The following is a 13,520-nucleotide window of genomic DNA, read 5'->3' as shown; positions in this document are numbered from 1 at the left end:
TGATTTGAGGTGCTGATTGGAGATTGCTTGGGCTGTTCAGGACTTGGAGATTGGGTAGAAGGCAGCCATCACTGTTGGACAGCCACCTTGCATATTATTTGCAACCTCTTCTTCTTTTTTCCCACCCACCGTCCCTTCACAAGACCTTGTGAACCCTTGAGATGGCTGAGAAGCACATGAAGATCCCTACACTCCTCACATTCCCAGTGGACCGACAAGTGGACAGGGACAACTACGGCATATGGAAGGTAATGATGGAGTCCGTCTTGGAGTCTTATGACTTGGCTGATTTCATTGTAGTTGGTGTTCCACGGCCGGAGTTGGAAGACGGGGAGTTACCCTCTACACGGAAAGAACAGGAAGCTCAGGAACAATTATGAGATCGTGTCAATGCCCATGTGTGTTCTTTCAGCTTCCTTAATATCACACAACAGGTGATTAATCATATAGAGCATGACACTGGCCAGAGGGATTTGGCAGCATTTGGCTTCTCTGTATTACAGGGTTATCACCCATGAAGCGGATCTCCTTGGAAGTACACATGCGGGTGATGAATCTTGCAAAGTCTTCGACGATGCGGGAGCACATCAACAAGTTGCAGGCTCTTCAGCAGGAGGTTCTTCACACTGGGAAAGAGAGATCTTCAGAGGACATGGCCATCACGTTGTTGTCTCATTTGCCCTCTCAGTACTCAGCATTTTACTCCTCTTTGATCACTAGTGGCAGGCTCAGCACCATCACGTGGGAGGAGCTTGTGCCTATGGTCTTGGACCAGGAAGAGCGTTTTACGAACCCTCCACAAGGCGAAGATTCTGAGGCCTTGACTGGCCAGCAGTCAAAAGGCCGTAACAACAACAACAATAAGGGCAAAGGAAAGTCTTCATCGGAGAAGTATTCTGAGGAGAAGCCCGATTCAAACCGTGAGAAACTAAAGGCTGAGCGGACCTGTAAACGACTGTGGTGATAAGGGCCACTATTGGAGAAAGTGTCCTAAGCGGAATACCGAGAAGAGTGCTGATTCTTCACCTTCAGCTCCAAAGACTCTCGCCTTTGTGCACTTGGAGATTCTGGACATAGATGCTTCATTTTCTTCGAGCGAGGAGGCAGGTAGCTTCACCGCCAGGGATACTCAGGAGTGGATTCTTGATAGTCGTGCTTCCAGACACATGACTCCTTCCCGTGAGTTCTTACTTAATGGCAATCGAGTCACATTTTCATTGGCGACAATTCCACTATACCGATTCACACTGAGGACAGAATGAAGATCATTCCCGATGGCAGAAGGGGAAACCATTCCTCCCGTGTTCTTTACATCCCCACACTTGGTTTTCTATCTATTGTCAGTGCATGAGGTTTGCAAGACTAGCGTCCGGGTGGAGTTTGAGGAGCATTCTGTTGCTCTACGGGATAGAGAAACAAGCCAAGTTGTTTGGGAAGGGGGAGTGGAGAACGGTATCTACAAACTCTCAGCACTCTCCTCTCTAACAGGCACTCAAATCGGTGACTTGTGGCACTTCCGTTTTGGCCACTTGAATGTGCATGCACAACGGCAGGCTTTCTAGGACCAGATGGTGGATGGCTTGCCAGATGTTGGCAGCACGGACGTTGTAGTTCTTGCATTCGTGGTAAGCAGCACAGGGAATCTTTTCCGAAGCAGGCTTCTAGGCGGGCTTCGAAACCTTTGGAGTTGGTACACATTGACTTGTGTGGACCTATGCAGACCCCATCCTTGGAAGGTTCTTTGTATTTTATGCTGCTTGTTGATGATTGTAGCAGATTCACATGGATTTATTTCCTTTCCCAGAAGGACCAAGCTTTTGCTCGGTTCAAGGAGTGGCATGTGATGGTGGAAAAAGAGTCTAGATTGCAGATAAAAACTCTTCGGGCTGACAAAGGAGGAGAGTTTTCTTCCAATGCGCTTCTGCAGTTTTGTGTGGAACATGGCATCAAGCGGGAGCTGGCCAATACAGGTTCGCCTTCAGAGAATGGAGTGGTTGAGTGAAAGAACCGAATTGTGGTGGAGATGGCGAGGACAATGTTAGAGCATCGTGATCTTCCTCGTCCACTTTGGGGAGAGGCTGTGGCTACGGCTATCCATATCCTCAACCGATCTCTGATGACTTCAGTACCAAAGATGACTCCATTTAAGGCTTATTTTAGCAAGAAACCAGATGTCTCCGATTTCCGTGTGTTTGGGAGTGATGCCTATGTTCACATTCCAAAGAAGCAAAGGGGGGAAGCTTGACTCGAAGTCCCATAAGCTTGTATTTGTGGGATATAACTCTCTTTCCAAAGGATACAAGTTGTATGACCCGAAGCAGAACGAGGTTGTTGTCAACAGAGATGTTTTTGATAAGCATGTTCCAACTTCCACTGTTGATGAGCCGCCACTTCTTGGAGACCGAGATGAGTCTGATGATGATTCTCGGTCTATTGTTCCAACTGGAGACCGAGATGAGCCCCCACAGCAACAAGAGGCTCTGCGTTCTGTTCGAGTACCCAGGTGGTTGTTAGACACCCTTCGGGAGTTAGGTGTTACGGAGCTTCCCTCCAAGTGGACCACAGAGGACGGACCTCGAAGATCGCATAGAGTTCTAACAAAAGTCATTCAACGGAGCTCTTACAGGTAAACTGTGCTTTGATGTCTCGTATCATGTGGAACAAAGAGCCCACTTCCGTGAAGGAAGCTCTTTCTCAGGGAGAAGTTTTTATGTTTTTTTTTCTTTGCAAAAAGGAGATTTCTATCAAGTATGAATAGACCATACAAAATGATGATTGAAAGTCGGAACAAAACAAGACCTCATCCCAAAATGTAGGGTGATCTCAACCAATATGGGGCACAGGTGCCAAAAGAGTCGTGTGGGGGTTGTTGAGAAAAAGATCCCTTGATCCCACTCCTTCATGAAAACAGTGCGCTTTACGAGTCCATGTGGCCATAAGAGTGAATCATATCTCCCCATATTGTACAAATGCAATGAGTGTCGTATACCTGAGTGCCCTCAATAGCCTCTATGCATCTAGCCCTCCAAATCTACCAAGCTGTGATACTAGCAATGAGTTCCCAAGTAGTATCAATCCTCTGTAGAGGTGGTCTATATTGTGTATGAGGAATATCCTGTAGCATGCACATTTGCAATGTTGAACCACACCTCTGCATATCAACATAGTGGTGTCCAAATCCCTACCCTCAAAAAATATTTGTGGACCAAACTAAGTGAGCTAAGCAGTAGCACCTCAGGTAAATTTGGAAAAAATATCAAATCAAATTTGGGCGAAATGGTGTTTCGTTTGGAAGTGTTTCATTTTGTTTCAAAACGCTTCATTTGTTTCGTGTTTTGCAGGGACAAAACGGATTTTCATGTGACTATGGTACCAACCGGGGGATTGAAGTGTGTCAAAAGCCAAAGGAAGAGAGTAATCTTGTGAGGCAAAAGCTATCCCAAAGCTTGGGCCAATAATCTGCAAGGAAATCATGTAGTATTGCCAATGCGCTATAGCCATTGGGGTAATCCTCCTCTGTGAGGCCTGCTCCTAGAAGAAGGGGGGAGGGGGGGAGGGGAGGGGAGGGGGTGTGCATCGTGTAAGCCAAGATCGCCAGATGCCCATCATGTCGACAAGAAGGAACCAAACCAAATAAAAGCGGAAAGCGGACCCATGGGGGAGTGCCATTCTGTACGGAAGGAAAAGTCAATGTCGAGACTGCTGGGAGGAAGGGTGCAGAAACAGAGCCAGGAATCTACAGTCTAAGCTGGACCAGAGCTAATGCAACCCCACGCGAGGTGGGGCCAGTCTCCACGAGGGTGGCCTGAGGGGAGCCGAATGTGTGTTCCACAAAAGCGAGTGCGCCGAAGGCACTTCTCATCACAGCCGGGAGGGGACTGAAAAAGGGACGAACGAAGGCCCTCCCAAGTACGAAAGAGGCCTTATCCACAAAAGAGGTGCTAAACCTGAGGGTATGAGCTGTCGAGAAGATCCACCCGATGCTGGGGACCAAGGACCACCACAGGACGGGGCGTGAGCGAGGATGAGAAAAAAAAAACACTCTTCCACCTTTGGCCTTATCTCCTAGATATTTAAGTAATAACAATAAGGTGACTTGAAAACCAAATACATGAACCATCTCTTTCTTTTAAGGTTGAGCTTTCATCTTTTTAGGTTGAGCTTTCATTTTTTGAAAAATACGAAGGCCTGTATGCCGTATATAGTTCCTTATTCTTGTGAGGCAAGGCCAATACTTCAAAGTAAAATGTAGACAGAATAAATGTTCTGGTAAGCCACTCTTACCACAAGAATCGCATGGCTGCGAGATGATTCTGCATTGAGTTTTGTATTAGCAACAGCTCTGTTTGCCTCCCCTGCCTTGAGCAACTCTACAAAACTCTTATGGTCCTTTATTTCAACAACAGAAGCCCCAGGCACCAGCACATCTCTCATCTTTGGGTCCTCTACAATCGGAATGTTTTCTTTCTCTGGAGCAAGAAGGTCTTGAATCATCTCCATATAAAGCTGAAATGGATCAAAAAGAACATAAAAGTGTCAGTGGCAATACAACAAAGAGCTGGTAATATATGCACAGTTTATAAGACTACATGCCAAAACTGAGGCTAAGCTTTGTAAATACAATGAAGGCGTTTATTTAGACATTGATCCTATTAGACAGACTCATAAGTCAAGCATCTATGGATAAGTATTGGAATCAAATGTTGACACTTTACCTGCAAGTATGAAACTGTCACAGAATCGTCTTTTATAGAGACTCCTGCTAGAATGTCCTCCACTGCTCTGACCATTATTCCACGATTGGAATCATCCTCTTCATCCAATCGTCCAAGTGTGTATGTTTTTCCTGTTCCTGTCTGACCATATGCCATAATAGTCCCATTGTACCCCTCCAACACACTCTAACACGACAAAAAAGAGGTAGCTGTTTTAGTTGAAGTAAAAGTTTCAACAGTGAACAAGAGAGCTGAAAGAATTTTGTTGAAAGAAGAATGCAATTCACATAGATTTACGTCAAGCCTCTCTGACTTTTCAAGGATCTACATCTGACACTCCTCATCGTTGGTAGGGACCCTTCTTCATGACTAAAGTTCTCTTACATGTTATTAACCTTCTCTAAAGTACAATGGTATCTTGTGGTCTGATCCTGGAGGCTTTGCAGAGACATGTACAGAGAAGGATGTCGTTTTCTATACAGAGACACCAGAGTCGCGACAGTGGGTTACTCACCATATCGGGGACCGGGGTATCTAAGGAAATCTGCATATGGAGGCAAGAACCTGGACCTTTGGAGGAGTGCAAGAATCAAGAGGTGGCAGTAATGTTTCGACCTTACCTACATACAGCGCTCTTAAAAGTTAATGGTCAAACTGGATGCGGAGGCCTGTTTCATGTGGACCTACATGTGCTTGCCAAGAGAGAGAATAGTGCATATTGCAGTCTTTTACTTCCTTCTGAATACATCTGGCTTTGCACAAGATTTACTGCAAGATGTCACTCAACTTTTGCCCCTCTTTTTGCAGATATTGTGGAGTTTTCTTGACAGAGAGACATCCTCCTTTTAAGCGATAGGTGCAAACATACTGACTTTCATACATATCCAATTGCCCTCTAATAGATAGACCTGCTAAAGTTGGGGCTGCAAAAGAATTCAAGATTTGGTTGCTGCTTAGTTTGTGGGCGATTTCTACTCTCTTCTGCACATTAGCTTAATCCCCTTCAATAAAGTGCTTCTGTGATAACTGATTTCCAATTTTCCCTTGGCAACACCGAGGAGAAAAATCAATTTCGTCTCAAGATCGAATCGAACCACCAGGGCAGTGGTAGCTTCTCGAGAGTTAGGTTTCAAGATCTACAGGCGTACCAATCTAGTGTACTGGTGAACACTCAAATGCCCAATATAGAAAAAGATCCGTGCCTGTGTGCCCTCTAGCCCACCTTGGCCATCTGTCCAGCTGCACACTCACCTGTGCACAATCTGCCCCACCATTGTCATTCACACCACCTGGATCTAGGTCTGCCGCCCCTCTGTGGTGCCCAGGCTACTTACAGCTTTTCAAAATTCACTCAGAGCTGAAGGGTATCGTGTGCTGTGCCTGTGTGTGAGAGCTGCTGCTGTAACCTGCAATTAGGAGGCCCAAAGTGCACTCTTCAGATTTTCGAGAGCTTTCTCAGTGGTCTTGAATAAAACTCCTTTCCCCTCCTGCTTTCCCCGCTTCTTTGTCTGCGTCAACACAGGGAAAAGGTTTTACTGTGTTCAAGCCGGCCGCCTCTTTGATTGGCATTATGGCTTCTGACCAAGCCAATCATCTTCCACCCCCACCGGCTGGGAGAACAATCTTTTTTTCCGAAGCAAGCTTAGGACCTTACAGGCAGATTTTGATAAAGAAGTCAAGACCACAGTCATTGCAACGATTTTCGGGTCTCATCCCTCCCGCTCTCAGGCTAAAGAGCGGATCCTGGTGGCGCTTCCCACAAAGCTTGCCTGGTACTACTCTAATGCCCGCTTGCTTGGAAGGGGCTCCTTCCCATCACGAGCAGTGTTGATGGGGTACCACCAGTCATGATACTCGTCAGGGACCCTTTTTTTACAGATGATCATGAGATGTTGCCAGATCAGATGGCTCTTTAGCCAAACAATGGATGGAGATTGCCGGTAGATAGGACCAGTGCCATGTCTGTCGACAAATAGGCCACATTGCTGGTAGACCAGGGACCTTCACCCTGCAGTTACGGATGTGTCCCATTGATACTTTGCTCATGCAGGAGAATAAACTTGATGTCGGCCAATGCACTAGATCTGGCAATCTTTTATCCGGGCACACTTTTTGGTCTGCTGCAGATGGAACTAAAGGTGGAGTATGTACTTCATTGACACCTGCAATTATTCTTTACATGATTTGGTCATCGAGTTATTATCCCTACCAACCAGAGTGGATTATGATTATGCAGGGTGAATTGAAAATTGGTGTGCTTTATGCTCGCTTGAACTACTAGTACGTTGATGAATGGGCACTTGATAGAGTACGCATACTAGGGTCTTTACTCAGATGCAAAGTTATCTTGGTAAGTGATGGATGTTCGGGGAACTTGTGATGCTCCGGACTCTAGGCAAAGAGTTGATCTTGCCTTAAAGAGTGTCAATGACCTTTATCACAGAGTGGCCCTAGCATGGAGGCAAGAGATATTGGATAGAGAGAGAGCCATCAGGTGTAGAGGCGTAGAATGTGTGCTGTGCAAAGGCAACTTGAGAAACATCCTAGGGCCCAGTGGATCTCAGATGCATTATGCATCGTTAAGGCTGAGTTGCAGACTCCTTAGAGCAACTTGCAGAGTTTTCTTATCATGCACAAGAGTCATATTGGATTTAGATGGGAGGTAGATGTAACAGACATTTCTTTGCTGCCCATGGCCGCTCCCATAACAAGCAATGTGTTAGACAGCTGCAAGACTCGCAAGGAGTGCTCCAATCAGAGCCTAACATGGTCAGCATGATTGCCTCATATTTTTACTGCCACTTGTTATCTGCAGAGACTCACTCCCCGCGAAGGGATAGGGCACAGCAGAAGGTTTAGGAATCCTTGCCCATGATGATCTCCGATGATGTGTGTATTACTTGATGCCCCTTTTTCGGAAGATAAGCCTAGACATGCAATTCAAGCATTACCACATGGTAGATGTCCTAGAAATGATGGCCTCTCTCCCACGTTTTTCATGAGTTTTTGGGATGACATTGGGGATGAGATCACTGCGGCATTACAAGATATGTGGAACACAGGCTCATTGCCTCCTTTTCTTACCGAGGGTCTTCTCCACCTCATTCCTAAGGATGGTGATAAGACTAACATTGCCAGTGGAGGCCGCTCACATTGCTTGGGAATGCATACAAAATCATTGCCAATGTTACAGATAGTCATTCATGACACACAAAATGGAGTTTCTCCAAGAAAGAAGCATCTTTGATAACATGTTTTCCTTTTGGAAGGTGGTAGAGTGGACCAAGGCAAGTAATCAACCTTTGGCAATCTTGCTACAAAGCCTATGATAGTGTGGATTGAGACTTCCTGAAGGGTACTCTCGCAAGCATGGGATTTTCTCAAGATTGGATAAGAGGTGTCTCTTGCCTTATTGAGAGGCTCGTAGCACTCTGCTTGCTTGTGGAGGTCAAGGTGAGCACTTCCAGATTTCTCGCTTTGTACAGCAAGGCAATAGTATGCAAAATATCCAAAATGTCCGACCTCTTGAGTAATTTGTTTCACATCACAATAAAGATTGGGTGTCTAACTTATAATATGTGTGAAACCTTTTACATATGAGATGCCCATTTTATAACTTGTCCACCCACACCATAAAGGACTATGAACCATCATAATCATCAGCTCGGACATTTCCTAGTGTGAAAGGGGTTTGGTGGACTCCAGGACACCTAATATTTGAAAAGTACAAGCTTTGGGGGTATTTTCCAATACTAGAAACAGGCACCCAAAATCAGATTCATTGGACTTCCTATGCTTAGTCTTGCGCATGGGATGTGTGCCCGGTAGGTCCTAAAGATTTGGGGAAGGAGCCAATGAGGTGAGCTCAAGTGGTGAAGGTGTTTGCCTAGGACCAAGAGGTCTTGGGTTCAAAACCCCCCTTGGTGCTTCCTCGACAGCATAGCCTACGGGCGGATAATCAAGCATCTACGGGCAGCAAAAAATCAGTAACTATGGGGGGATCTTGGGCCTAAGGCCAGTCGGGAAAAAAAAAATTGGGGAAGGATTTTGCACCAAAATTGGCTCTTTTATGGTGGGCCTAACATTCTACTCTTACCAAACTCTCAACTACATTCAACATGTATGCAAATCTGGTCTTTGATGGCTTGAGAAGATCCAAATCACTATTAGCCCGATTCATTGCAAGAACTTTGGGCCTCTTTGTGACAAATTTCACCATGCTCCGAGATATATTAAAGATCTGACTAACCCACCCAATTTTGGCAACATTCTTAATGAGCAAATCCAAGCTATGGGCTGCCCACCATGGAGTCTATACAATCCGTGGAAACTCATCCATGAGCATCCTAGCCATAGATGCACAATTAGACTCATTATCTGTGAGAACTTGCACAATGTTATCTGGACCAATTTCGATCACCGCCTCGCGCAGGTGCCTCCAAACGAACTCTCCTATGACACTCTGGCAAGTACAGATGCATCTATGGCTCTCAAGAACGTGATGCCCTTGCATGAAGGGGGGGGAGGACATGTTCAAGCATATACACCCACGGGGGTTCCCAGGTGTCCCCAGCCTCGTGGGTAAGGCAATAAGAGGCATTAAAATCCAAGCAATGTCCACACTGGAAAACACGTTCATGCATTCAAGTCATTTCCAAGAAAATATCCCACCCCCCCCCCCTCCTCCGCCAACAAACCTCTTTGGAGGTTGGGAAACAAGTGTCAATACTCAGAGTAGGCCCGTAGTTTCTACTTTTGTATTAACAATATAGAATTCCTCCGAGAGCAGCTATGGATGGAGGAAGCACCCCTGTAATGTTTCTTTTACTGTCGCTGCAATGTTTGTACTCTACCTTCTAGGCAGATCCCTTTTTAATAAATATAAGGATCTCTTTTCTTTCTTTCTTTCTTTCTTTCTGTTTTTTTTTTTTTTTTTTTTGGGGGGGGGGGGGGGGGGGGGGGGGGGGGGGGGCGGGGGACAGGTTCAACCATATGCACCCACAGGGATTCCCAGGTGTCCCCAACCTAGTGGGCGAGGCAATCAGAGGCATTAAAATCCAAGCAATGTCCACACCGGAAAACAAGTTCATGCATTCAAGTCATTTCCAAGAAAACATCCTAATGCTCCGTTGATTGGACAATCTCCCATCCTCAAAGCTTGTACTTCAGTAATCTGAACTTAGATACATGTATTATAAGACCAATCAATCCACTAGTGTGAAGCCAAGCGTGGATGACCAACAAAACTCTATGGGGATCTCCCATAGTCGAGGATCTCTGCCATGTCTAAGCTGGTGACAACTTTACAAAGATTGCGAATTCATTTTGAAACAGTTTTCCTCAAATTGCCCCATCCCCCCCCTCACACACAAGGTCCTCCTAGATAAGGTACCTTTAGTCAAAGTGGTGTAACCTAGTGTTGCAGATCAAATATATATATTTGACATCCCATAATCTCAGAATATAACTTGACCTGTTTCTTCGGGCTTGACCATTGCACGTTTGTTGTTGATTGCTTGTGGAGTATCACGTGACACGGATTCTTTAGTTGATTTAGCACAGCAATTTGGAGATGATTGGATTAAGTCAAAGTCCCAAGCTTTGCAGAGTTCGTCTCTCTCAGAAGCAGCCGCTTTCGCACAGAGCATGTTAGGGTTTCTGAAACCAAAGCTCATCACGATTATGAATCAGGGTACCATAAGTAACACGAAGTTTTCCAGCCTTAAACAGTATTTTCTGAGCTGATGGGTGTCATGTGTTGAGAGACCTGTTGCTATAACCTGCAAACGAAAGAAGCTGCCTGCTCCACCTGTTTCTTCCGGTTCTCCCTTCAGATTTTCCAGAGAGCTTGCGCTTCAATAAACAAAAGAGAACCAGATTGACTGTGAGAGGCTTCTCCAATATTATCATGAACCCTTATTCGAAATTGCTTGCAGTGGTCTTGAATAAAACTTCTTTCACCTCCTGCCTCTCCCGTTTCTTTGTCTGCGTCAACATATAGAAAAGTTTTTATTGTGTTCATGTCAACGGCCACCCTTTGATTGGCATTATGGCTTCTGCCCAAGCCAACATCCCAGACCCAGGAGAACAATCCCTCTGTCCAAAGACGAGCTTAGGACCTTACATGCAAATTTTGATAAAGAAGTCAGGACCACACTCATTGGAAATATTTTCAGGTCCCTCTCGCTCTCAAGCTAGAGATAGGATCATGGCGGCACTTTCCACAGAGCTTGCCTCGCACTTTACTGATGCTGCCCGCTTGCTTGGAAGGCGCCTCTTCCAAGCAGATTTCGATTCAGAGGAGGCAACCTCATAGACTTTTGAGAGCAGCCCATTTCCTCTTAAGCACGAGGAAACTATTCTTCTACCGATACCGCAGGAACTTCGACACGGTGCTAGAGGACTGCAACTTTTGTATGATCTTCCTCGGGCCCCCCCGGCACCCACGGATCTATTGGAAGATTTTAGCTTCCATAGGGTCAACCTTTGCATAGGTTCTCGAAGTCCCTGCCCTTCTAAAGATACCTTCCACGGCTACAACAATTGTCACGGCAAGTGTTGATGGGATAACACAAGTCATGTTACTCGTCAGTAACCCCTGTTTTATGTTGAGATTGGCAATGCCAAATTGATGGGGTGAGAAGTGAGTTTGTCAAATTGATTGGAGAGATTGTATGCACACACACACAAGTTTACATTGAAGAGTTGTGTTCAGCAAGAGGGCATGGAAGATGTTTCAGGAGAGACAGCTTGGTACTCCGATTACTGCACCTGAGGCATGGCATACTTATGCTAGAGAGCTATATGATGCACCAGGACAACCCCCCACCCCCCCTCCACTGGGAGCTAGACCGGCTAGCAGCACCTTTTTTACTATGCGGATGGTGCTAGATGCGATAGACAAGTTACAGAATGGAAAGGCACAGGATCATGATGGGCTAGTTGGAGAGCACTTCTCATATGCACGAGACACTTTGGCTCCGCTCATCGTACATGTGTTTAATCGTGCCATTTGTGAGGGTTTCCCGACAAGCTAGACAGAGCATATCATTGTACCACTCTTTAAGAGTGGGGACCCCATGGTGCCAGCAGGCAACTACAGGACAATCATGATTGGTCATTACTTGGCCAAATTATATGGCTCTATATTGGAGTCGGGGATGGGCAAAGGCATGGTCATCGAGCACATGGACAGGCTGGCTTTAGGAGAGGATTTACTACCTTGGATCACATACTGACACTTCAGGCACCTATTGAAGAGGGCAGGGCACATAAGAGAAGGATATACTGCTGCTTTGTGGACTTCCGCAAAGCCTTCGATACCGTGATAGCAGGCAGAGTCTTACAGTTATGTTCTTATAACCGTAGGACAATCAATTTATTGTACTTTTTAGTCTCATTTAGTTGTTCTCTTTGATGAGACACCAACTTCAGATGTACTCTCAGTTTTGGCCTCATAGGCCACTATGGCCTCTTAGAGACATTAATATATCATTTCATTTCTCTCTCTCTCTCTAGTCATGGAGTTTTTAGTGTGGTATAACCCACCTTAATCTTATGCTTAATCTTGTGTCTATCATCATGATCAATCCCATATCAAGATTGTTAACATGGTATCATAATCAAACCTTGGATAGGCTCTTGGTCATGATGAATATCTATGTATAGTTTTCTTGTTTATGATGTTATTTGATTAAGCATTATTTTCAATTTATTATGAAAAAAATTTAGCACACTCATTGTCATTAGTATTGCATTTAGAGAGAGATTATGTTTGTGATTGGAGAGAGTCTTGAAGCTGCCATGGAAGCTGAAAATGGAGATTTCAGCAGAGATGAAGTCTTGAAAGATGTCTCATCACATCAAGAAAAGTGCAAATTGCAATTGCAACATTGAAAGTTGGTTTGTGTATTATATTGGTGTTTGAGCATGGAAGAATGCTCTATGAAAGGGTTGCTATGTGATGGGAACATGAATCCCATGGTTCTTTGCAAGTAAGCAAAGAGTATTATGAGGTGCAACTTGTCCAAATGGGGATAAGAAAGTTTGGGCCAAGAAATGGAGTCCATGAATGAGCACATTGGAAGGGATGTGCTAGTAGTTTGCTTAAAGAAGGGGAGTAAGCTGTATGGAAGCCTGTAAAGGCTTACATGTTGGTCATGCACCTATGGTTTTGAAATAGAAATCTATGAGAGCACCCTTGTAAATACATGCAAAGACTGAGCATGCATGTTTGAAGCTCATGGTCCTGTTCTCATACACCCACTCCCAATCCACCTGATGATCACGTGAGATCCCATTATAATCAACAAGATGCGAATGTTGATGCGTCATCTTCGCAGAGCAAGATGCATTGCATAGGGATTTATTGCATGAGGATGTATTGCATGGTAATGTAATGCAAAGTGTGCATGCAAATGAGTTAGATGTACACGCCTTGTAGCATCTTGGTGATGATGTTCATGTTGACGATGATGTCGTATGCTCCTTGATTGCCATAACACCTGATAACTTTCCACTCCTTAAAGGGGCAATGCAAAACTATGAGAGGCGCCAAACTAGATTTGGCACCATGTTTTATGCCTCTTTACCATGAGAGTTATCTCATGGAATGTGCAAGCCTTTGGTGGCGTCTTTTCTTGCCACGGAAAGAAAGTCATCAAGAACCAACTTCACCATGCAGTTACAATGGTCTCATGATTATTTTTCTCATGCAGGAGTATAACCTTGATGCCAGCAGTGCACAAGATCTGGCAAGCTTTTAGCTAGGCACACTTTTTGGTCCACTGCACATGAAACTAAAGT

The 13,520-nt window shown here is 45.0% G+C and overlaps 1 protein-coding gene across 2 annotated transcripts in view; it reads right to left on the bottom strand.

Annotated features, from left to right (window-relative positions):
* The window catches only part of LOC147605634 (kinesin-like protein KIN-UB), a 177,457-nt gene that overhangs the window by 63,121 nt on the left and 100,816 nt on the right, over window positions 1-13,520 (bottom strand). Inside the window, exons 4-5 of one of the 2 annotated variants that reach the window (XM_086793395.1) lie at window positions 4,716-4,901; window positions 4,285-4,506 (exon numbers count right to left, since the gene is read on the bottom strand). In XM_086793395.1, coding sequence (XP_086649521.1) covers window positions 4,285-4,506; window positions 4,716-4,901 — 408 coding nt within the window. The remainder of the gene's footprint in view (window positions 1-4,284; window positions 4,507-4,715; window positions 4,902-13,520) is intronic. The other variant, XM_086793396.1, reaches the window with a different exon arrangement.

Source organism: Cibotium barometz, chromosome 59 (assembly GCF_041138505.1).
Source record: "Cibotium barometz isolate CiBa-2024 chromosome 59, ASM4113850v1, whole genome shotgun sequence".
NCBI classification, from domain to species: domain Eukaryota; kingdom Viridiplantae; phylum Streptophyta; class Polypodiopsida; order Cyatheales; family Cibotiaceae; genus Cibotium; species Cibotium barometz.
Note: the sequence above shows the minus strand (reverse complement) of the source record. Positions and strands in the feature narration are given on the sequence as shown.